This window comes from Onychostoma macrolepis, chromosome 20 (assembly GCF_012432095.1).
Source record: "Onychostoma macrolepis isolate SWU-2019 chromosome 20, ASM1243209v1, whole genome shotgun sequence".
In the NCBI taxonomy this organism is placed as follows: Eukaryota; Metazoa; Chordata; class Actinopteri; order Cypriniformes; family Cyprinidae; genus Onychostoma; species Onychostoma macrolepis.
This window is the reverse complement of record NC_081174.1, coordinates 25,172,198-25,198,785: the sequence shown is the minus strand read 5'-3', so window position 1 is coordinate 25,198,785 and position 26,588 is coordinate 25,172,198. Positions and strand designations below refer to the sequence as shown.

The following is a 26,588-nucleotide window of genomic DNA, read 5'->3' as shown; positions in this document are numbered from 1 at the left end:
TTACAGCTGAAACTCTATTAACTGAGCTCTGTTTACTATCCGCTGTTCCGAGAGAGAGGGAGAGATTGCTCCATCCAAATTTTATGGGAACCACTGTAATGACTATTGCCCCAGTAATATCATAATATCCAGCATTTCCTCCCAGTATTAACTTTTCCTATGCAAATGGAGATTAGAATGATAATGCAGGTCAAAATGCTGAGTTTTGTTTACGGCACATGGATATGAAAGCTACACAAGCATATACATAATATAAATTCAGAACATTACTAAACATGAGAGGGATGCAGCTATTATTAGTACTACAAAATTGCAACATGGGCTAAGCTTAAGACATTTAAAGGAATAGTTCACCCAAAACACAGCAAGACTGCTTTTATTTAATCAAAAATATAGTAAAAACAGCAATATTGTGAAATATTATTACAATTTAAAACAACTTTTATATTTGAATATATTTTCAAATGTAATTTATTCCTGGAAAAGCTGAGTTTTCAGCAGCCATTAGCCTTCAGTGTAACATGATCCTTCAGAAATCATTTAAATATGTTGATTTGCTGCTCAAGAAACATCATTTATTATTAGCAATGTTAAAAACAGTTGTGCTGCTTTTTTCAACTGTTCTTTTTTTTTTTTTTTTACCAATTTAATGCATCCTTGCTGAATACAAGTATTCATTTATATGACTTAATTAGATTTTTTTTGGGCAACCTACAACTTTAACTTGCTACCCCAGCAAGTATTAAAGGTTGACATGAATGAGAAGAGAGAAATGATACAGGCTATAACTCACAGAGCTGTGCAGTCTTGGGGGCCACAGGAAGGCAGACGGCAGCAGACGGGAGAAACGCAAGAGCAGACTCAGAGAACGACCCACGTCGCCATGCATGAGCAGAAAAACTGTGGAGGCAAACCAATCGTGACCAGGATAACCATCCTGAAAACAGGCTGACAGTTGGGTCAAGGAATCTTCAATACATTCTGAGGTTGACCTATTTTCTTCCAACAGCTACGATGCCAAAGTAGTGGCCAAAAAGTATTTAAACATTAAAGTCATTGATCTCAAGTGAGTGAGTGATCTCAAGGTGATTTTTAGTAGATGATGAAGTCTAGAAGTGTCCTAGCAGATCATTAATATGTTCCACTAATGTTTAGCAATAACTTGATCAATTATTTTTGATCACATAATTGCAGCCTTAGTGAGCATAACGTTTTTTTTTTCAAAAACATAAAACAAAAAAATTATAAACCCCAAACAGCTGAACGACAGTCTATGTATTGTTTTATCATTTAAAACCTAATGAAAACCCTCCAAAAGTGTACTTATGCTGTATTTCTTTAAAAAAATGAATGCTATTTGATTTAATAATTTGTTATATAATGCAAAGACATTCATATTTTTTCAAAAATGGCTTGTGTATCCAATTATATTTCGGGGCTAATTATTCAAAATTCATTCCAAAAAAATTAACTGAAACCAGAAAATGTGTCCTATCAATGGATGGTGGTAGATTTTGGAGCTACTATTTGACTCATGCATATCTGATACTAAGTGGCGGTCTATGGAAACCATGGAATAAAAGAATAAAAAAGGTAAATTTGAGTTTATATTTCAAAATTCTGATCTTTACTCTCACAATTTTGAGATTATATCTCACAATTCTGATAAGAAAAATCAACATGCCATTCTCTCTTTTGAGTTTATATCCCACACTTCTGTATTTTTTCCCCCCTCAGAATTGACAAACTCGCTCTTGTTGAGTTAAATCGAATTATAAAGTCCAAAATATGATATATAAAGTTGCATTTGCAAGAAAAAAAAGTCTCAAAAAAATAAATAAATTGTGAGACAAAATAGGTAGCGTTAAATGTAAAATGTTATAGGTTTAAATAGTATTTCATGCTGTAACTGTAGGGCAAATATAATGTGTTCCCTATGAACTGCATATGTGAATATTATGTAGACCAATTGTTTAAATAAAATTTATGCTTTAGAAGTAGAATAATCATAGCAGGTTTCATTCATTAGTCTGTCCGTTTAAACGTCTGCGTTTAGCTTCAAATGGCGTTTTTGACGACAGTATTTTATAAAAATGATTTGCATTCCGATTCTGACATCCAACGGCACAATACATTTTCTCTCTTATTCCGTGGATTTTTCCCATTTCACTCCGCTTGTTACCGTGTGTTTCTGCCACCACAATGCGCGCGCAGCTGCAAGTGACGTAACTGTGACGTCTACACGAAATTGGTCTATAGCGACAGTCAACAAAATGAACCCGCGTGAAAGAATGTTGAGAACAACAACAAAATAATAACAGTACGAACACTTACATAGTATGTTTTTTATAGTACATTATAGTATCTATATATATGCATCCATTTTCCTCTTTTTTTAGAACACACTGTAAAAAGTGCTAAGTTGACTTAACTTAAAATTTAGGAAACCTGTTGCCTTAAAATTATTAAGTAAATAATAATAATAAAAAAAAAAAAAAAAAGTTAAGTGAACTTGACAATCCACTTAACTTATTTTTTTTAATTATCATTTACTTAAAAATTTTAAGGCAACGGGTTTCCTCGATTTTTTTAAGTTAAGTCAACTTAGTAATATAAGTAATATAGCTTTCTTTGAAAGCGCGGCATTTTTCTCTGGTTCCGTGTTAGGTTCAGCAGTCACGTGGTACAAGCCGTAGCTTTCAGAAAGTTCCCAGTTCACAAGTTGAAATTACGAGTTTTACGAGGACGTGAACGCCTTTTACAAGTTGGTATCTCGTAATTACGGTTATTACGATATGGCGTGAACGCACCTTGAGTCTCGCAAAAAACAACATTTGTTTATAGGAGCAAAGGAAGCAAAGTTTCTTTACTTTACCGAAGTAAAACCAGTCTCCTCTTGGCTTATATCGAAATCCTCCAACATTTTTCTTTACAAATCCTCGTTTTGTGCCAATTCATGACCAGCGTTCTGTTTTGTTCTCTCTTTGTGCTCGTCACTAATCACGCAACGTAATCCGCCAGAAGGACTTCTGCTTATGGCAGTTAGATGAAGTGAGAGAGATGTGTTTATTACGTTTGAAATATGGATATTTTTCCTACAAAAATGCATGGATTCGCAACGGGAGGCCTTTATTCATCCCCCGGTGCTGTGTGAGGCACTTTTTTTTATGGATTCGCGCACTTTATTTGACGTGTTTTGGACTGTGTAACAGAAACACCCACTGACTGCAATGATAGAGCTTAGAAGAGCCAGGACAATTTTTAAATGTAACTCAGATTAGATTCATCTGAAAAAAAGAAAGTCATATACACATAGGATGGCTTGAGGGTGAGCAAATAACAGGATAATTTTCATTTTTGGGTGAACTAACCCTTTAAAATGGCATTCAGCTTATCGTTGAGATTAGTGATTCATCCACATTAACATAAATCAATATGTGGTCTACAGCAAATAAGAATATTGTGCACAGTTAAATGGAACGTCAGACTTTTTGCAATAATTTGTATGTCACTTGATTAATATTAATTAAGTGTAATAAGAAGGATACAGAGCTCAGAAGTGACACTGACTCGTTGTTGAGAGAGGAACTCCTGACAGTGCTTGAGCAGAAGACACAGATCCTGCTCCGAATCTTCTCTCAGTAGCTTTAGGAACTTGCCATACCTACGTACGCGCACACACACACACACAAACAAAATGTACTGTTTTACATGGCAGCTTCATTTAATACCCCATTCAATAGGACCTTGCTAAACAAAGGTGAAAATACATTTTTAAAATGTTCTTCCCCAAAAACCAACTTACGGACATTTACATAATTAGAAATTTTTCAAGGCAATATTTTTTGACTAAGAAGAACAAATTTCGCAACCGAATGAAATTCAGTTTTATCACGCATGTACAGTCTCTCCCTGGGAAACAGCACCAAATGAAGGTTAACAGAGAGTTACAATTATCCCAATGTGCTGAGCGCTAGAATGCATTGCCTGATTACAGTCATTGTGGATTGCCTTAAGACAAAATATCTAAATGGGTTCATATTGAGTTTAACTAGTGTGCTGACATACCACAGAATGCCAGTGGCTTTCAGTGAAGCTGAAATAATTTCTGTATATTCACACTGCAAAAATCACTTTCCTAATCAGTATTTTTGTCCTGGCTTCCAGTACAAATATCTAAACATTTTTAAAACAAAATACATGTATTAATAATTACATTGTTTTACTTTCATGATAATAATAATATATAATAAATGTAATATACTGTAATATAAGGGTTTCAGCATGTTTTATGAAGGCAAATTTAACTTTTTTTTTTTTTTTAAACAGATCGTCATTACTTTTTAAATTTGTTAAAAAAAAGTTTAACCAGAATATGGAAATAACTGTACATTCTGACCACAGTGTAAAAAGTTCTTGCTCCACATTTTGTCTTGGTTTTCCAATAGATACATTTATTTGAAATTGAGAAATTGATCAAAATAAACTGAGTTTAAAAAAAGAATAAAAATCTGCCAATGACCTAAAATAAATAATTCAAAAGAAAAACTACTTTTCATACCTCATTGACAGATCAATTGATTGCATCAAGCATCTCTTCATTTTGTTGAACTCGCTTTATTTTGTTCACTTTTGATGTTATTTTTTGCAGTGCATGCAACATTTAATGCCATGATGACTATGAATTCAAGACTTTCTGCTTCGATGTCAGATCTTTTTAAGACCCTGTATCTAATGCATTTTTAGTGTTTAAAAAAAAAAGGTTTTAAAGCACTTCAACAATGATTCACAAACCTTAATCCTAGCATGAAGCTTAGCATGGCATATACATTACCTGAGGGATATTCCCACACCTAACTGCTCCACAGAAGATAGGCTTCGAGTCTTTACACTGTGGTCCACCACTGAAAACAAAAAAAACAAAAAAAACAAAATTACATCCCATTTGCACGTCCTCTTCAAATACCCATTAAATTTCAGTAAATGGAGCACAGAGTAGCAAAAGAGCACTGCAAAATGTGCTGTTAAATAATACATTTTCATTTCTGCATCGGCTTACCCACAAATCAACATCAGCTGTGTGATCTACATTCATCATGCTTAAGAATGGCCTTAATTGAGTGAATGCCCTTGGTGAGACGGAAATGGGCCCACTGATATAATTATGGGGCCATTCCTCCATCCTCATTAATATAACAACAATGTCAGGATTGTAATGATGACATAATGCAGATAGATGTGCACCTTGTGAAGTGACTGGTCTTGACTGGCTGGCAAATGAACCAATAGGAGAGAAGGGTTTAGGCAGAATGACAAATCATACTTCCTGCTGCTCACATCAGTCAGCGATTATGACATGAACGGCTAAGTGAGATGAAGTGTGACAAGTCACCCCTACTCCTCTGCTAAATGAGAGGGGAGGATACAGACCTAGAGCCACATGAAAGGAGGAAACGAATGCTTAAGTAACATGACACCATAATACTTGCCATGTCAGGAATCCATACATATACCCATATATCCTATTTGGAAAGTTTTGGGGATTGAGAAGTCTGATTCATTTTTGTAAATTCTCATCAATTAGCCTAATCTATCATTAAAAACTTTACCCAGAAGCTGCATTTTATGTCTACTTTCTATAGTAAAATCAATATTTACTAAAGTATTTAAAAAAAAAAGAGAAACATTTTCACTCATAGTCTCTGACTCCGGAGTTCATAAATGAAAGAAGATGCTTGTCATTAAATTGAAAGTTCACGACCTTGCCAGAACCCAAACCACTAATAATCTCCAGAGTTAACTAACCCTCACCATACTTAAAAACGAGTTATCAAAGACTTTCAAAGTATGAAAACTTTAACTCTCTGACACTGAATAAAAAAAGTGATGTTTTGAGAGGGTAGACGACGTTTTGAAAGATGTTTAATTGATTTCATGGAGTCAAATACAAAGCAAAATAATCATCAATTTCAAGGTTTATTATAAATATTAAAACAATAATAGGTTGACAGGGGTGTGAATTTTGTCAAATCATTCTTTTGAAGTAGTCACATTACTCAAGCTCAAGCCAGCAGATATTCCTTGCAGCTGGGATTTAAACAAAAGAGCATGACCAATATTATTTCTGAGAAGCATTATGTTTAATAAATGAAAACCCCACAGAGCCTCAACTATTCGCCCATTTTCTAAATAATTCTGCTTGCGTGAATGGAAAGCTGACAAATCTCATCCAGATGGATTTTTACAATGAGCATACCATGGTGAGCTAACAGCATGTCCTAACCAGGTGGGATGCAGAAAGTTTCAAGCAGAAAACTATTTCTTTAATATCACAATCACCCCCAATCAGAAAATATTTCATGTTTAACGTATAGTTATGAGATGAAGGACTATGATATACGAAGGCATATTCATATATACACCCTTGTGTGTTTTTTTATTCCATATATGCCCTCTGAAGTGAATGATGTCTCTGTTAGTTGTCTGCAAGTTGGTCACATAAATAAAAAAAAATCCTTTCATAAAACATTAAAGTGCTGTTGACTGACCTTTATATTCTGCCGGTGGAAAGAAGCAGTCGGTGGATGAAGACGAGAGATGCAGCACGACCCTCTCCAACAGATCAGCAAGTACTGTGAGAGAAAAGAAACGTGAACAGTCAAGGCAATTTCCTTTGAATCAAACCTCAAATCTCCAGCAAAAGAGCCTCTTTAATATAAGGAGTGGATGCTATGGAAATCAAAAAACGTCTTGAGCCACAGCACACCGAGTTTAAATACAAATCTTTCATGAGAAAGTTTACTTGTAATCTCATTTCTTTAATGTTGCATGTATATTCCTGTTTGTTGAAATGCATAACTCCAACAATGTTTAAAACTCAGGCTACACAGCGAGAAAATATGCCGAGTGACTGTTACTCGAATATCACTCGAGTATGTTACTCGAGTGTTACACGGAATCAGACATTGGCAGGCATAGAGTAACAGCATGTACTATGAAACTGGCCAATGTTAAACATTCACAATAGAAAGAAATTATTAGTTATTTTTACACTGATTTAAAGGATTTAACAGCTCTATTATTAATATACGGAAAAAAATAAACAATCATCTTTAATTCCTGTGGAAATCTAAAGGTAAATTTAAAGAAAAAGGCATATACAGTAATAGACATCAAGGAACACTTTAAATAAATGCAAATAACCTTGGTCTAAAAAGCAAGTGAGCACTTCACATTGTAAACAATCTATTCTGCATTTACAGAAACTGGTCCTGCAGACTTAGATATCCTGAATACATAATTTTAGAAATAAAAGTTGGAACATATAATTCAACAGAGCTGTTTTGAATTTAAAAGGGTCAGTCATATCATAAATTTTTTATCATTTTATTTGTTTTTCCTCCAGCCCACTTTTAATTTGCCAAAGCAGTCATAATTTAGTTTTTTTTATGACTATTTTCCACTATCTCTCTGACCCTTAAAATTAAACAGGCCATTTTGTGCTGTTGTGCCTTTAGGTCCTCTATGTAAATGCCCTCTTTGCATTTGAAATGAGAAACAACACTGACTCACGAGCTGCGGCTTTGCTGTCAAACTCAATATAGTTTGTGCTACCCCGTCCTTCAACAACAGCCTCTTTGCAAAGCCTGCATTACATTATGGCAGGATCACGAAACAATTTGCTCTGAATTTTGCAGCTGAAAAGAATAGGATTGTAGTAGGATAGGACAGCCGCTGTAAAGGATGGGATATTGTTCATTCTTCTGGCGTTAAGAAGAAGGGTCTGTGCCTGAGACCCTCTTAGTAGTTATCCTACTTCATCCATATTACCTCACTATGACCGGGCAAACATATAGTTTTAAACAGATATCTGATTTCTCATTTTGACCCCTTTAAATGCAGTAAAACTTCAGCATAAGATTAGAGAAGCTGGGCATCCTGCTGTGAATTTCAGACAGGGCTGAATGTGGGTCATACCGTATCCAGTGAGAGTGTTTGACTTTGTAGCCATGATCTTGCAGAACTGTCTCCTGCAGTCATCCATCCAGCTAGCATCTCTCTCAGTTTCTTTAGACGAGGCCAAGAAAGCACTGATCTCTGACTCTGAGAAGAAACAGGTACAGTGTTCATTTTTAACAGTCAAAATGATTGTCTTCTGGCAAAAACATTTGAACACAGTATACAACAAATTCCTTTACTGATCACATGCCCTATGAAAATCTGTGACTCTTGACTTGTGACTACTAACTGTACAACTTCTTGGCCTTCAAAATAACAATATACTGTCTCAAGCCTAACATTTAAAGACAAGCTGAAATAAACACCACTGAGTCACCGAATAGGGATTCATCCACATACTGATGCTTCTTCCTAAAGGAAGAGTGTTTACTAGGCATTAAGAACCTCTAATCCCCATTTATTGAGCTGGAAAAAGCCGTCACATTGAAATATAGATGTATCGCTGTAACAGTAAAGAAGAGAAATGAGTCTGTCATAAAGAGAGTATGTGTCCTTGAAGTTACTACAGAGTAGAACCATGTAAAACACTGAATTAAACTAATGGTAAATAAGGGAATTTTTGTCATTTATGAAAGCAATACCACATAAACACATATATATAGTAGGATCTAATGCTTTAAAAGATTGTTCTTACCCTGTTTAGGGCGGAGAGTCTTGGGCATGTCAAGAATGTAATATTTAGGCAGAGGGTATGTAGACACCATTGGCCATGGGTAAGGGTCATTCCCCTAAGGGACAGATGGGACACTTTCCATAAATATGGTATGCTGTGGTTTCCCATTATTATTTTTTAAGATGTAGAAGGCAAAATCTCATGTTTTATTAGCTATGTTAAATTATTAATGTATACAACAAAATTGTACAATGTAATTTTGGCACATTCTGTTGAACTAATATTTAATGTGTTGTAGAAAAAGTTAAGTTAAGCAGCTGTTTTCAACATTGACAATAATAAGAAACATTTTTGAGCACCAAATTAGCATATTAGAATGATTTTTAAGGATCATGTGATACTGAAGACTGGAGTAATGATGCTGAAAATTCAGCTTTCCCATCACAGGAATAAATTATATTTCTCACAATACAGTAATAACTGTTTTACTGTGTTTATGATCAAATAAATGCAAACTTCATGAGCTTAAGAAATGTTCAAAAACATCAAAAAATATAAAAAACAGTAGTTGTAACAGTAACTGTAGTGTATTTTAAATGATTTTAATTTCACTCTCATTTTAATTTGCTAAAACATGATATTCACAGTAACTGTATTATAGCTGTGAGCACAACACTGTTACCACATAAACATTTCTTTTTATGTATGGGGAAAATACATTTATCAATATCTTCACACCAACCTTTGGTCCAAAACAAGCCAGACACTGGTACTGAATGACAGCTTACTCAGGGAATTCAGTCTGACCTCCTAATGTCAATTCTTTTTTATAAAAGCACCCCCTGTCACTGTGCCAAAACACATTTTTTCCATTGCTACAATAATAAATATTTACTGCAGTTTGAAATTAAGAGTCTAATTTCAGTATAAAACAAATGAAAAACAAAGGTGCAACACACAAGGGCTTTGTTTGTCAAACACAAAAGTGTGCAGGTTTATTTTTAATTCCAGTCGTTACAATCACCTAAAGATGTGTTGAGTCATCGACCAGAGCTTCATCCTATATGTCATGAATGTCAAATTCTGTCATCACTCAAACTGACACATATGCATCTACTGCCTTGTTTACAAATCTCTTTACATTACAACAGAGGCTTTATCCACAAAGCTCTTTTTAGAAGCATAATATTTGTTTCCTTGCATGATTCCTGAGACATTTGAAATACAATCCACATAAGCAACTGCCAAAGCAGCAGTAAACCCCTCCATGGAGATTATGGTGATATATGAATACTGATATATTAGACGCCATTTATGTTTCTTAAATTCAAAACATGGGATGTAGATAAGGCATCTAAAACTAGAATATTGACTGGGGACTGTTACAATGACTGCAAAATTGTGAAAAGCATCATGTATTCAATAATAGATTAAATCTCATTTCACATACCTTTTCCTAACTGAATATCCAGTATAAAACTGCTTTTAAATGGTAATATAGAAAAAATTGTGTATTGCAACCAAATTACATCCGGTGACACTGCTTCCATGGTACTATATATACACACAACACGATCAACTCAACACAGTTTATTGTACTACACATACAACAGATAAGGAAGGAAAAAGGAGATGCTCTCACTTTCTGCAGGGCTCTGGGAGGAAGTCTCCTCTCAGACGGGCCACCAACTGTACCGATTCGAATCAGTATATGGTTTCTTTCCACAGACAGTCCATCAATGATGAATTCCCTGAGGATGAAGCAGCCAGTAAAAACAAACAACACACAGAATCAATACATACACTGTAAAAAGTGATGTTGACTTAACTTAATAATTTTAAGGCAACGGGTTTCCTCAATTTTTTTTAAGTAAATAATAATAATAATAAAAAAAAAAAAAAAGTTAAGTGAACTTGACAATTATAATTAATTATTATTTACTTAATAATTTTAAGGCAACGGGTTTCCTCAATTTTTTTTTTTTTTAAGTGAAGTCAATTTATCACTTTTTACAGTGTACTGTATCTACAGTATGTTCACATTGTCAATTCAAACTATCTAAGCCTATGGTAAATGAAAAAAAAAAGTTTTTTTTTTTTTTTTTTTAAATCTATTACTTTTGGAAAGTGACTGTTGGTTGACTCTGAATTAGTGTGTCGTGCTGAACTACATTCAAGGGAATACAGGAACGCAAGAGACGGTCACTCACCCTTCACCTGAGGGCGGCTCTGTGACATTGTCCCTCTGACCCTGCAGCAGTAACTCAGAGAGCTTATACTGAGACTCCAGCAGAAGAAAAGAATCCAGGTTACAGCACAGCACGCTCAAGAGCCTGAATGAGCACAGATGGAATAAACAAGCGTTTACACAGGAAAACAAATAATAAGCAACATTACTTCATTTTTACATAGCTGAAAAGTGAAAAATGCTGGTTTATCATCTCCCAAAATCTTTAGCAATCCATCATCATGACATTAGCAAAAAACTATGACATTTGCCTTAAAAATGACACCAAAATGATGCTCCACACCTGATTTTAGATCAAGAAGTTTAGTCTTTCAAACAGCCAGCAGTAGTTGTGTGTACACTATTGGAGAATGTTACATTTGAACTTCTTGACACATTACCTGAGAAATTAGCATGGAAGCTGTGAGAGTGATAAATCATGAAATCCTGCACTGGACTGATGAGATGAGGATATTCTGTATGAGTGGAGAACAGTATAGTGACACATATCAATTCTGGAGAAGCCAGAGGGACAGAGCTGCTAGAATGGTGAGGTGACACAGATTTTCCTCTCTAATGGTTTCTAATGATGTGATTCAATGCAGCTGAGCAAAGCTGATTGTAGAGGATTTTCAATGCAGCCATTAAATGGCACTGTACTGTGACGGAGGTTGAATCAGTGCAGCATCAGCGCTTCGTTTGCAGCTAAAAACTACAACAGTTTTCAGTCTACATTTTCTTACTACAAACTCCCATCTACTGTGAAGGCAGAGACTCTAGTTGTGTGCCTATTTCCATACTATACCCAAAAGTAAACACTGAGCATGCAGTAAATGTTCAAGTATTAGCATATTATAACACTGTATCATTGACTAGAGCAACTGTTATAACCTTTCTACAATACCTTACAATTCATAATCATAAATCATTTATGATGTTAAAATTCTCCTCTCTCAACTTAAAAATGCAGAGACAACTATAAACCATTTGCAAGTAGGTGGAAGGAGTAAAACCGGTATGTTGAAAGGAGTAGATTAATTCATAAACGTCATGACTCATTAGTAGACATTACCTATGTCCAAAGCTCACTTGAATTTCTTCTCGATCATTAGACATGATGTTATAGTGCCTGAAACCAGTTAACTAGAGATGTGCCTTCAGACAAAAACGCTGGCTGTGAAGTCAGCAGCCTTAGCTCTGGATGCGGTCTATTCTCTGCTAATGGACAGCGACTGTGATCACAAGGATGAGTGAACTATCCAAAGCATAATAACTGTCAGATGTTTGGATACTGATAATCCTAACAGCACTCAGCTCTTCAAAGTCTAGGCGATGCTAGCTGTATTTACACTGCACTGATGAAAGATTCTGTGATGCAACACAAAGGGCAGAAGATTTTAGATTAGATTCACAATTGCAAGAGAAAGGGATTTCGATAATCTATTATGTGTCGGAAATACATCAGCAGTGGAGATAAACCTAATTTTTAAACGTTTGTACAGGGCCAAATTCCCTTAATCATTGATCACAGTGAGTAAAATCAAAGAATGCATTTCTGTTGTGCAGCAAAAAATTCCCCATTTCCAACATCAGGGCAATAATTAAAATTTTCCAGTCAACAGAAAATGTTACAAATCTGCCTGGAAGAGGACGTGAGTCTATTTTGTCTTAAAGCATGGTGAGGAGGATAGTTTGAGTGGCCAAAGACGCTCAAATAATCACAGCTGAAGAATTGCAGAAAACAGTTGTGTCTCGGGGTCAGAAAGCCTAAAAAAAAAAAAATCATCAAACAGCACCTACATCACCACATGTTGTTTGGGAGGGTTTCAAGAAAATTCTAGCAAATATAACACTTTTATCTAAAAACAAACTCAAGCATATTCATTTGTTAGACACTACTGGAACTTCATATGGGACTGGATTCTATGGTCAGATGAAATTAAAAAAAAATCAGCTTTTTAACAGCAAATACTCAAAATGGGTTTGGTGCACACAGGAATAAAAAAGTATCCCTTGTGTACAATGAAATACACTGCTGTATCTTTAATGTTGTGGGCCTATTTTTCTGCCAGAGATCCTGGATATCTTGTTGGCATCATGGCATCAAGGATTCTATCAAATACCAACAGATAAAAAATTAAAAACTGACTGTCCATGCTAGAAATCTTACAATGGGCTGTGGTTAGATCCTCCAACAGGACAATAATCCACAAACAAACATTAAATTCAAAACAAAAATGGGTCACTGAGCACAAAACCAAGCTTCTGCTATGGCCGTCCCAGTTCCCTGACCTGAACCCTATAGAAAATGAGTGGTGAACTGAAGAGAAGAAGTACTAACATGGAGCTGGGAATCTAAAGGGTCTGGAGTGGTTCTGGATGAAGGAATGGTCTCTGATCTCTTGTCGGATGTTCTCCAAACTTATCAAGAATTATAGGTGAAGACTCAGAGCTGATATCTTGGAAAAAGGAGGTATTGAATAAAATGGTATGATTAATTGTGGCCAATGTGTATTAGAGAAAAACATTTATTTCATAATGAGATTTTTCTCCCATTTTAAATTCTTATTCTCCAATGAAAGGCTACATTTTTGTAAATTTTTTAAATAAAAGATCAAAAGGATTAATGATACAGATTTATTTTCACAGCCTTCTTTGCTCATATTTACCAAGGGTATGAATAATTTTGAGCACAATAGCACAACTGAGGCTTTTGCATCTGACATCAACATTTAAATTTTTATCTTGACAGAAAAATCAAACGCCTTTACAGGTCAGATACATTAACAATACTGGTTAACCACATTTATTTTTACATTGCATAGTCTCAAATCTGACACAAGGGGGCGATTTATCTATACACGTCCATGAAATTTTAACACAGACCCACGGCCAAGAAAGCATGTTGCTTGATGTGCCTGTTCACCTCTCGACCCCTGCCATCCCAACAGCCAGATATCTATTAATGAGTAATTGTATTAAATCACAGATGTATTGCACTCTCTGGCTTTTGTTATCATTACTCCAAGGAACGTCATCCGTTTAAACTTGTTGGTGGAAATCACAGTTTATGGTTACTTTAAGAGTTGTTATCTTAGATAAGTAGACAAGAATTCAAGAGTTAAGAGTTTGTTTGGTAACTGGTAAGCTTACATTATGTGCTGATCAAACACTAACAAATTTCTTAGTCTTCCTTCCTTTAGGATGGTGTAAGCAAGTGGATGTGGTCAGATAACTGGAAGGTTGTTGGGGAGTAGTAATGTTACTTAGTAAATGGACTTCCCAGTGCAGATTTTGCAATGTGTTGAAGTTGGTCATGTGGATTCACCACACTGAGTAGCAGAAAGCTGCTTGGTTTGAAAATGACTTCGATGATAGCTGTGCTTCATACATCACTACATTACTTCTTTCCCCACACAGTTCTGCCGGAATTTCACTAATGGGACTGCACCTTTATCTAGGGACCAGACCATCATAGTTGTTTTGACATGCAACCACCCAGAACACGCTAACAACTGCATAACAAAATATTAAAGCCACCACACAAATTTTCTTCAGAAAATCATGTTGGTAATTGGTACTTCCTCTTTATTTCTCCTTATTATTCTCCTTTATTTCATTTCGCTAACTTTTAAGTGTACAAACAATGCATCTACTCAACCCATTATTATGAACTGTTCCAGATAAGCTGGGTAATTGTGAAAATGATACATTTATATATATTTTTACCAGAATATGCCTGAGGATCTCACTCTGGTCTATGCCACATCTTACATCTTGACTTTATTAAGGGAAAGACAACAAAACTAACATGACAGCAACAAATAAACAGCACTCGGTTTCATCACCGCAATCGATCTTTAGATTGCCAAAGGCAACTTCCTCTGCACCTAGGCGAAATGCCATATAAAGATTTAGATTCAGGCGGAATAACACAAACACACACTAAGAAACACACAGAATGTTTATTTAAAATCTCAAACAAAATTGAGACTTTAATCTAAGATCTCAGCTGTCATGCATCCCCAGTGTGGATTAAAATGATTGAAATACTCAAGAAGGACACCTTTTCATATCCATAACATTTTTTACACTTAAATAGATAACCTAATCTTCTGAGATTGAAAAAAACTGTTTTACTCCACCTCAGTGGTTCTCAACAGGGAAAAACAATGCTAAACACAAATAATAACTTTTGCTGTCAAAGGCCATTCATCCAATTGACTTCTACAGTATTTTGGCACTAGCCTAATTAGGCAGATGCCAACATTGGCAGGCTGCTTTGGCATCTCCTCATCCGTGAAAAGCATCAATAAAACTACACAAGACAAAATAAAACACGATAAAATAATTAAGCTCACTTATTGAGAGCATAAACATGGTTTGCGCTGACCACAACGTGTTTTTCACGTGAAACCAGCATGAAACCACTGAAAGTCTGTTGAGTTTTTCAAAACAACAGGATCCGAACACATAGTAAATCAGCAAAAAAGAAAGCCTGTATAAAATTCAGGTTCTTTCATGTAATTAATAAGTTATATTGTTGGGCTTTTCATGGTAATATTAATACATTATTTTTATTACTACCTTGTTCTTAATACTCAAATATTTTTTCTTTTAGAGACCTAGATTCAGGTTTCTAAAAAAGGCTCTTTATAAAATGTGGAGGGCCACGGTATGTTATACTCATAATGATAATATTGACATTTTAATATAAATACCACTGGTAGGGGAAATATTCGCCGCAGCACTATTTATCTATGTAAATGTGATCTCAGCCTGCGGTAAGTGATCTAAAGAGCTAACCCCATTCTGTTTCTTATAAAAACAGAACTTATTTTGAAACTATGGTACTTCCTTGATATATGTTGACCGAATGCATCAAAAGTGCTCCTTTTAAACGAGTAGGTGGATTACACCAGTCTTTCAATTCTACTTCCTTTGAGAGTCTGAGAACTTATTCATATCCTGGTATCACCCTGTCTGGCATTAATTCGGGATAATCATAGCACAGAGAACACAAAGGGCTGAATCAATCAGCCATTGATCCCCAGAGAAGAATGAATGGAGAAAAAAGGCTAATAAGATAATAAACCTCTATAAGAACCCTCTATCAGCTCTGTGCCCTTCCGGTCCATTTACTGGTAGGTGAGGACTGAACTATTGATCTTACCTCAGGCCAAACGTGTGGGACTGCTCATAGTTGAAAAGGGAGTGAATCTTTGCATCAGAGTTAATAATGATGAGGCGGTCCATCAGGTCCTGACGGGAAGAGTGAGTGAGTGAGTGAGTGACGGAGTATCAAAAATGCATGATTTCAAAATAATTGTGACAAAGACCACAGCTAGTTCTGGGACGTGCGGTACATCATCGGTCAAAGTCTGCCCTCAAATGATCATGATTAGAACTGCAAATTAAGAAAATCTGAGCTAAAACATCACATTCATTACACACACATAAAACACGAATAAAACATTTCTGAATTGTAGTGTATATACTCTCGAGGATAACTTTCTAGCTTTAGTCTGTTTGTATTGAGAAATCACTCAATACATTATGGCCAGTGAACAGACTGTGGACGTTTCATGATTGTGGGTTGAGACTAGACATGTAGGCCAGTATGGGTTTGAGACACAGGCTGTCCAGTCTATTGTACTCACTAAAACAGATGTGGCCATCTCTCTCAGATTGTACTCGGTCTTGTTAGGAAGCTCTCGATGTCCCAGCAGCTCCCACACAGCGTGAGGTGAAGAAAGCAGATTCACTAGAGAGAGGAAGGACTGCGCACACACAAAAATCACTACAGTTCACTCATAGCCACTTCAGATTGATATTCTTTAATCAGAGAGATAACTCAACAAGCCATTCTTAAACATATTACCCACACACAAAAATCACTAAAGTTCACTCATCACGACACCTTAGATTGATTTTTTTTTTTTTTTACAAAGAAATAACTTTGAAAATAGCCACTCTAAAAATATATATTATTTATATTTTGTTCCAAATAATGTAAGAGGTATTTAATTTTTTGTGTTTTTTAAGGCTTATAACCTTTTATCAAAATGTAATAACTTGCCACTGGATAATGTTAATCAGGTAAAATGGGTTTTGAATGTAATTTCATGTTGACTTTCAAGTGGTCGGTGGTTGATTGTGTGCACTTCTGCTAAATCATTTATTCATGGAATTACTCAGTGCAGCTTTTACAGGAACACTGTGGAAATTGGAAATCGAAGCCTTATCTAAATCCATAAAATCTCAATGAAGCGTAGCTTTTGCTTCTAAATAACTGTAAATAGCAAAGCATTTCTGAATATTTATTACAAGGTAAATGATGGGGGAGTCATAACCTTGAGGCAGCTCCTGTCGATAGGGTCCATTGGAGTAGATTTTGGATGGACCACCCTTACATCTTCTCGACCACACTCCAAGGCTGACCACAGCTCCACCACAATCGTCTGGACAAATCCTATAAATCCGCTCAAACTTTAACTAGTTTAACAGGCTCAAATCCTAGTTTGCATTTTAAAACATTAGCCTCTATATTGAGCAACGCTGTCTCAGTAAGTACTGTCATGTACAAGCCCTAAATCAATAGTAACAGGAAATGTAATGATTGCAGAAACACTAACAATGTACAATACATTCAGTAGATTTTTAACATGACCTTTGCTGTCTGAAGAAGCTATGAGGAGAAAATATAGAAGATGTTGCTCTTAACTCTCAAGATGTACATTAAATTGGTCATAAATAAGTCTTCTAGCTACCAGAGCTTTGCAAGGCCGCGATGCCTGGGGCTGTAGCGGCCACCTGGGTCACCATCACACCGTAACCAAACTTCTCACACCTGCTGACCTGAGATTAGAGAAAGAATGGAGGAAATACACAATAATAGGTTACCTTTCTGAGTCTGGAAATATGTAATAACTAGCAACTTCTCAAATAAAAATAGCATTCCTTGTACCCCATTACAATTGAGTAGACACAAGCAATAAAAACAACTGCTTACTACAAATTGTTTGTAAAAAATTTAAAACAATTTTTATTTTCCAAATGAAAATATAAGTAATGCTTGCAGATGCAAAACTCATTAACACTATATTAGGGCACTTTGGGGTGTTGCTACATATATTATAAGATAAAACAATATGTTGACCACCATATTGAGATCACACTAACATTCTTCAAAAAAAATCTGTTTAGGAGAAACTGAATGACTTGAGGGTGAGTAAATAATCCCAGAATTTTATTTTTTGGGTGGACTATCCCTTTACTGCAAGTATGACTAGCAGAATAAAACACTTTTGAAAGTGGCATCTGATTTTAATACCTGTAGTTTTTTGGTGAATCTTGAGAACATGTAGGTGACACACTCATTGATGGCTCCAGTCTGTTGGAGGAGCAGCAGTCCTTTTGGTGTGGCAGCAAAATTCAGCAGATTGTCCAACAGCATCTCTTCCCAGGCCACCCTGCAGAACCAAGACAAAAGATTCAGCAAGAATGCTAATTATTTCTTGTTCTTGTTGATTTTTTCCCCACAAAACAGCACTGGCAGGCCAAGCTCAAGTTTAGCACAGAAACAAACAGCTTGTGTAGGAACAAGAGAACACTGGAGGCGTGATGGAGGCATACTCACACGCTCTGCAGCTCCTGGGAAGTGATCACTGGGGGAGCTCCAGGAACAGGAGTGGGAACTCTCTCCGACACGGAGCTTGTCTGCGGGGGAAGAGAATTCACTGTCAGGCTGGACTGCTACACGGCATTTAAACCCTTCGGCTAAATAATGAGAATACACGTTGAATGCAATGTTGATTCCTCATGCCGCTCCAACTCGCCCTTATGAAGGCAGGGGAACCCCGGGAGGCTTCATTATTGACGGCGCAGCACTTTGCTGCTTCTGTATTCTACAAATCCTCTTCACACAGCCCACAGAACGAACGTTCAAGCAGTTCTTCCAAAATTAATACTGTTTTGCTTGGGGAACATACACTGTAGGCTGTAAAGCTGCTGTCCAGAATAAGTAAAAAAAAACTGGAGGATTTATTTTGGCTGTGAGATGACTGATAATAACAAAATATAAATTTTCAATAGGCAGAATTTCATGTTTTGTTAAAGTGTCTCACTAAACATGTTTTAGTGAAATTTTATGAATTACAAATAAATAAAAAAATGTGAAAACTTTCTTTTAACACAAATTAAGTTGTGCCAAGAGGTACACTACTGTTTAAAAGTTTGGGGTTATCAAGTTTTTTCATCATTATTATTATTATTTATTTACTTTTTAGAAACAAACAAACAAAGAAAATGAATTTCATATTCAAAAAGGATGCATTCCATTTGTCAAAAGTGACAGTAAATGCACTTATAATGCTATTTCAAATAAATGCTGTTATTTTGAAACATTTTAGTATTAATTTTTGTTTCCACAAAAATATTAAGCACAACTGTTTTCAACATAATAATCATGTGTTTCCTGAGCACCAAATCAGCATCATAGAATGATTTCTGAAGGATTGTGTGATACTGAAGAGTGAAATAATGATGCTGAAAATTGAGATTTGCCATCAAAGGAATAAATAACATGTTAAAAGTATATTCAAATAGAAAAGAGTTATTTTAAATTATTATTATTATTATTATTATTAATAATAATAATAATAATAATAATAATAATAATTCACAATATTACTATTTTTTTACTGTATTTTTGATTTAATAAACGCAGCCTTGGTGAACATAACAGACTTTCAAAATCATTTTTAAAATTTTTATGAAATCTTTTGAACAGCAGTGTATTTGTCAATATGAGACAGGGAGTGGTCAGATTCCCAGACAATTCAGTAAATTATGTGTTCCAGTCAGTGACGACTACACAAGTTATTTTATGGTTAAAGGATTACTTATTAAAGTTACCAAAATTGTGCGCCACTGTCCTCATAACACTCATACAACCACAGACAATCAACAGACTAAATATGATGAAATTCTGGCTTTTATATAATCATTGACAGGATAACCAAACATCTGTAGGTTTAAAGCCCACAAGGGCATCACTGTACACTCCATTTTAACTGAAAAGGTCTACCTCTGTTGTTACTGTATTGTAAGTCTGGAATAAACAGTCCACTAAAGAGTAAACTGGTAATAACTGAATTAAGTGATTCTAGTGTGTATAAAGGTCACCGTTCTCCAGGCTTTGGCGATGCACTCATGCAGGCTGTATGGACGTAGAACTTCCAGCCCCTCGCAGGTGTTGTACATCTGCCGACAGACGAAGATGAAGGCCCCGCTCACGGCAGGAGGAATCTCCAGCTCGCTGAACACATGCAGCTCTTTTGCCAACAGCCTCTGTGTAAACTGTACCACCAGATGTGCTGCTGAAATACTGTGGAAATAACAGAACATATTACAATACAGTAATATTATACCATATTAAAGTACTTTTTGCGCTTTTAACTGCTGGATTGGTATGGCCAAATTAATGGTGGTACAACTGTAGTGGTTGACAACCTGGGCTATTCTATTTTATTCTATTCTATACACATTAACTTTCACAACATATGCTACAACTCATCTCACTGAAGACACAGGTGTCAAAGGTTCCTTTCTTTTATTAAGAAGCTCATTCTTTCATCTATGCATGCTGATGATATATATGGCACAAGTGTCGACTAGCTCAGGATGACACTAGCAGGAAGAAGAAATAATGAATGTAACCTGAGAGCAAAATTAGATTTACTTACCTTTCACCCTCGGCCGAGACGAGATTTCTGTCATAAAGCAGGAGTGATAAACCTCGTTCAGTGGTAGCGATCCTCGCCAGCGTGTCTGCTATGTGAGTCAAGGCACTTTCTAGGGAATTTAATTTGGGCTGCAACAAAAGACAAATTGAAAATGCTTGGGGTGAACAGTATAATGCATATAAAATGCTGCAGATGAGGTCTCTGATGAGATGTTATATAGAAGGTTACTGTTTTATTTCAAGATTTAAATTAACAGGCTTCTTCTGTAGTGCTATAACTGTAAAAAATATTCTGTTTATGTTTTCCTTGAAGATACATCAGGAAATGGCATCCTTTCTTATATGTGCTGTTACAAAGTTAGTATAGAATCCATCATGTGTTATTTTACTATATAAATAATATATAAAATTATGTACATGTAGACTAATGTTCAAATGTTTAGAAATTCAACAAGGATGCATTGAATTGATCTAATGTGACATTAAAGACTGTTTTCAACAATCAACAATAAAAAATGTTATAGCTGCACCCTAATATGTATATACTGAATGAAATGTATATACTGTAGATACACAGCATGTTGCTATGTTTTAATGTTAAAATAAATTAATAAAATTCAATGGCGTTAATGTCACATTAACATAAATTCTTCCTGTGTTAGTATATCAACGCCTATACAGTATTCAGCAACGTTTCCTTTTGAACTACAGTACTTGTGAAGATTGCCAACATTTTTAATATCAATTCAATGAAAAAAGTTAAATTATATAAAATTGTAGAATAGGGCCTAGTTTAGAATGATTTCATAATCATGTCTAGAATCTTGATTACGTGCTGAAGGGAGTGTTCATGTTGTACTGACCAGCTTTCCTTTGAGCAAGGTGATAACAGGAGCCAGCAGAGTTTCTATAACAGGGATTTGGTAGAGACACTCCACAGCACACTCAGTGCGGTCACACAGGGTCCTTAACACCTCCATCACAAGATTAGTGGGGGACAGGGAGTCTAGAGAATACACACAAACAAACACACACACATACACACCTCTGTGATTACTTGTTAGGAGCTTCAGGGCACCTTGGTTGTTATCGGCCTTAAGTGTTACTGCAGAGCTCAGTTAATGAACGATTTAAAGTTCAACACAAACTGCCCAATGAGGACAAACAAAGTGGTTAATTTATTATGTGCTTCAATATGTGATTTTTGCTTTGTGCTACCTGGTTAAAGCCTGGTTCACCTGAAAATGAGAATTCTGTCATCATATGCACCAAATTTGTAAGACTTTCTTTCCACCGTGGAACCCAAAATGAGAAATGATGAATAATCTGATGGTCAATGTTTTCGATGCAGTTACAATAGATGGGGATTGAAGGTCTCAAACATTAAAAGGGACATGGATATTCTTCAAAAATGCACTTTTCATTTTGTGTTCCATGCGAGAAAGACAGTCATATAGGTTTGAAATGACACGAGATTGAGTAGACAATGACAGATTTTTCATTTTTGGTGAAAATAAACATCCTAATTAATAATCAGTCCCACATAATAATATACAGTAACTTTATAATGTGCAGTCTTTTAAGTTTTCTTGATAAGACTGAGTCATTTATTTTCCAAAAGTAGTGAGTAAGTTCATTAACGAGAGGAAGATATAATAGAAGCTACAGTAATGTCACTGTGAGATGGATGATTTGGCACACCCATATTAGCGCAAACATCTAAAACAGTCATAAAAATCACAGGTTCAGACTTTAAGACACAGGCGTGGTAGTTTCTGAGCTAGAGTTGATCAGAGTTATCACTCTAGTACTCTTATGACGCACCTGCATGTGTCGTCTCACCGCAGGATGGTTTTGGGTGTTGGTACATGATATTGATCAGAATCACAACCAAGTCGGTCAAAGTTACCGGATCTGAGACAGGCGACAAATGTAGAGATAGTTTAGTGAGTCAGACTTGTTCTTCTCAAACATTATCCACAACCTGGTTTTGTTTCCTCCCCTCTAAACCTACCTCTCCGCTTCTTCACTTTAATGGGAAAAAGTTTCCTTCCATTAGTGTACATCACAAGCCTCCCGAGCACGCACAGCGAGTGAACGAAGTAAACAAACTCCAGCTCTTTAGAAGTGTAGAGAGTTCTCCGAGCAGGGCCTGAGGGGCAAAACACAAGAACATTGCATTCACAGAGCATGCTCTAAATGGATTCAATCATTTGCATGTGACCTCCTGTTTCTGAATTAGCACTGAAATACAAATTTAAATCTCTAAAAAACCTGAGTGCAGAAAGGTTGAATATTTAAAAAGCATTAGAGAAGAAAGTGGTTAGGATTATTTTCTGGGTTCCATAATCAGAAGAAAGAAAGAAATTATATACGGTTTAAAATTTATAAACAAATTAAATAATATTTTTTTAATATAAAAAAACATGAAGATACATATTATTTTAATTTAATAAAAAAAAAAAAAAAATCCTCATGACAATTAAGTGCATTTCCTCCAATGATTCCCATAATGCAAAAAGTAATTCTCAATACTGTAATTATGATAGTATTTATTATTTATTTTGAGTATTGATATATGGTGGTATACCTCATTTAATTTATGCTAATTAAAATAAATAAACTGCAACCATCTAATCAGAATCCTCGTTATGAATAATAGAAATAAATTTAAACAAGCAGTGGTAAAATGTTAACTACTGAGAATTTGTGGATGGAAATGTGCTGAATTGGCATGAAAATTATGGAACAATGATATATATATATATATATATTTTTTTTTTTTTTTTTTTAAATGTCACCTGTATGTGTTTCTATTATATTCACTCGTTAGAGATTTTGCAAGTGTTTTGACCTCTTAAAGATAAGGTAGATTGATTCCACTGAAATATGACATCTGAAATCTGTAGTAATACTATATGAGTAACCAAAGTGACTATTCTGTGGAACAAACATAATCTGATCACAGAAACTAGACAAGCCTCTTTTGAATACCACTGATTGAATACCGCTGATGAAAGTTCTTCACCATCCACAAACCCTTGGAAATATCTCTGGCAATGATAACCTAGCTAGTTGACCATGAGAGGACAGTCTGTAGCAGCACACTAGGGGTGTCCCCGACTAAGGATTTTCATAGTCGAATCGGAATTTTCGAATCATATTTTGGGGGCGGGGCAAAATATATTACCAAGAGTCAAGTCAGACGTTCGACAGTCATAAATACTCAAGGTAAATGTGTAACGGACGCCCCGCAGATACAAACGGAGTAAATAATGTTTTATGTTTTGATTAAAAGATAGTTAACATTAAAGGTCAGCGAAATCCTCCAGAATTCACAACATTTTTTTTTTTTACAATAGTGCTCTCATTATAACGTTATGTATATGATCGTAGTTATAAAGTTCTGCATTTCTGTTTTGAGCTGCGCGTGCTGAAGATGACCAGTAGAATGAAGAATATGATAGCAGGTTTTTAATCAATGGGATTTAACTAATTTATCTCACATAGAATACGCTTCGTTATTTATATAACATAACGTTAATATTACAATTTATAAGCTATCTGCACAAAATGCCCCGAATGCACATGAACGCGCGGCTCTGAATGAACTAATTTTGTGGACGCGTTCTTCACGCACTGACATGCAGAAACACAACTAAACACTAAAAAAATCACAGCGTTTTATTATAATAGTGTTCTCATTATGATTCTATGTATATGACAGTGCCAGTCATATTTATTAATTATTCTGCATTGTTGTTCTGCTCGCACCGCGCGCTGAAGAGAAAATCACCGTATGTATAGTAGCCTACTACAATTATGAAGCGCTTTACCACAGCGTAACTCAACCAAATGCATCTTATACGAGATCAATAATATATACACGATATAAATAAACCGACTGAAACGTTTTGAAATCACTTGTTGTACCCTACCTGATCGAGAAAAAAAAAAAAAGAAGAAGAAGAAGAAGTAGTCTTCCACTCTGCCTGTGTCAATTTGAGTCTTGTTAAAGATTTAAATTGCTGTCGCAAAGAATGCTCCTCTGTCCGTCACGGATTAGAAAGTTAAACTTTAATCTATAGGGGAAGTTGGATTTATTCAGGCAGGTTAACATATTTATTTAAAGCTTTTTTCTTTTAAGATTCTTATTTACAGCATTATCATAATAGGCTGTATATTAACTTATTGGGAGAAAACCGGTAGTTCGATGTGAAATCAGACACTGAGCACCCCCATGTAGCCAAAATGGTATTATCATAATACCCCGCGAATATTCGACTGTGAGATTGGGAGTCGAATCAGGCTCCTCGAATCGAAGCATCGAATCGTCGACTATTCGGGGACACCCCTACAGCACACAGGGGAAAACATAAGCCAGCTGACAGATAAAGTACGATACTACATGTGCAGGTTGTGGGCAAAAGGTCAGCCGTACCAATCTGCTGATGTTCATGGCTGTGGATAATTTCCAAAGTTTCTTCTCTAACTGAATCACAGGAATCGAAGTAATAAATGCACTGCTGCAGAGCATTAACAATCTGGGGAAAAGGATCAATAAAATACATAATTAATTACTTGAATACATTCTATTATTAGCATTGAAAAAACTGTTCATTTTACCCATTTCATTTAAACCAGCCAGTGAATGTTGATTATGTTTGGAATAGAATATTATCATACTACAAACTATCATACAATTTCTACAATGTACAGCATGAATACTGTGCTCAGTATGCATATTTTAGATGTACACCATTAAAAACATGCTCATAAAATCATGTGACAACAATGTAGCATAATATTGTTTGAAATGTCTATTACATACTAAAACTGCATGGTTTAACTCACCAAAGACTTGTATTTCCTCTCAAGAAGTCTTAAGACAACAGTTCTGCTGTAGTAGCCATGCTAGAAGACAATATTATGACATTACTTTTAACAGTATTACATACTGAATACATTTAAAAACACATTTTCTTGATCAGTATTTGTCATTTTCCAGGAAACATACCTAAACATCCTGAAAAGAAGATAAATTGACTTGAGAAGCAAAACTGAATTTCAGAGTTTTCCTGTTTTAAGGTGTAAAAGATCTGTTCATACCAAGAACAATGACTATACTCAAAGTTTTAAAAATCCAAACTATATAATCCTTATAAAAATCCTTACTAATTTAAAACGTGCAGCATTTATATTCACAGAACATAAATTAAGTGTGTGCTTACAATGAACAAAACATTATCATCCACTGGTGTAGATGCTAAGAAAAATCAACTCAAGATATATTCAAGACATGTTCTTTTTTTACTGGAAAGTAAAGTTAAAATTCAAAAATACTAATTTAGAAAATGGTGTGTGTGTGTGTGTGTATGTGTGTTTTTCTTTTGGTTTTGTTTATTCTTTGATAAAAACTTGGCTCACCATCCATTTCTTAAACCAGGTGGCTTTGATATCTAGCAGAGAGATTAAGTGTATAGGCTCTAGGGATTTTTCTGAGCCAGGACTGCTCATGCCCTGTTCAGAATGCAGAGCGAGAAGAGAGAGGGTGTTCTCAATGATTTCCTCCATGTACCTTGAGCACAGGAAAAAAAACTCAATTTATATTCAAGCCAATCTGACACAATCAAGACATAGCATACAATATTTGGGAAATGTGTTTGAAATGTGAAAGCTCACTTCTCAGGATGTCGTATCCAAAATGTTGTCACTTCCTTCTGAAAGTCATTCATTAATCGCATCTAGAATGACCAGAAAAAAAGAAACTCATCTTTATACAACCAGCGAAACTTTATTCATATTTTTATCCAAGCCAGCTAAACTTTATTTATCTTTATTGATAGGAGGAAGGAAATGTCACATACTTGTTTGAGAAGACGGGCCATATCTGGTCTGTTCGCATCAATACTTGTAGAGCCACTGGGAAAACTCAACTTATGGTAGAGGAAATGAGCCTCCAAGCTTTTCGCTGAAAAGAGATG

At 35.4% G+C, this 26,588-nt stretch overlaps 1 protein-coding gene across 2 annotated transcripts in view; it reads right to left on the bottom strand.

The window, feature by feature from the left end:
• The window catches only part of tbc1d32 (TBC1 domain family, member 32), a 43,033-nt gene that overhangs the window by 10,834 nt on the left and 5,611 nt on the right, over window positions 1-26,588 (bottom strand). For both annotated transcript variants that reach the window (XM_058755471.1, XM_058755470.1), the window contains exons 8-31: window positions 26,472-26,575; window positions 26,287-26,348; window positions 26,032-26,182; window positions 25,459-25,518; window positions 25,046-25,148; window positions 22,619-22,756; window positions 22,429-22,518; window positions 21,468-21,610; window positions 20,606-20,733; window positions 20,046-20,247; window positions 18,499-18,578; window positions 18,193-18,331; window positions 17,630-17,717; window positions 17,213-17,331; window positions 16,520-16,639; window positions 16,033-16,121; window positions 10,843-10,965; window positions 10,275-10,383; window positions 8,654-8,747; window positions 7,978-8,103; window positions 6,549-6,632; window positions 4,835-4,904; window positions 3,549-3,664; window positions 794-948 (exon numbers count right to left, since the gene is read on the bottom strand). In XM_058755471.1, coding sequence (XP_058611454.1) covers window positions 794-948; window positions 3,549-3,664; window positions 4,835-4,904; window positions 6,549-6,632; window positions 7,978-8,103; window positions 8,654-8,747; window positions 10,275-10,383; window positions 10,843-10,965; window positions 16,033-16,121; window positions 16,520-16,639; window positions 17,213-17,331; window positions 17,630-17,717; window positions 18,193-18,331; window positions 18,499-18,578; window positions 20,046-20,247; window positions 20,606-20,733; window positions 21,468-21,610; window positions 22,429-22,518; window positions 22,619-22,756; window positions 25,046-25,148; window positions 25,459-25,518; window positions 26,032-26,182; window positions 26,287-26,348; window positions 26,472-26,575 — 2,693 coding nt within the window. The remainder of the gene's footprint in view (window positions 1-793; window positions 949-3,548; window positions 3,665-4,834; window positions 4,905-6,548; window positions 6,633-7,977; window positions 8,104-8,653; window positions 8,748-10,274; window positions 10,384-10,842; window positions 10,966-16,032; window positions 16,122-16,519; window positions 16,640-17,212; window positions 17,332-17,629; window positions 17,718-18,192; window positions 18,332-18,498; window positions 18,579-20,045; window positions 20,248-20,605; window positions 20,734-21,467; window positions 21,611-22,428; window positions 22,519-22,618; window positions 22,757-25,045; window positions 25,149-25,458; window positions 25,519-26,031; window positions 26,183-26,286; window positions 26,349-26,471; window positions 26,576-26,588) is intronic.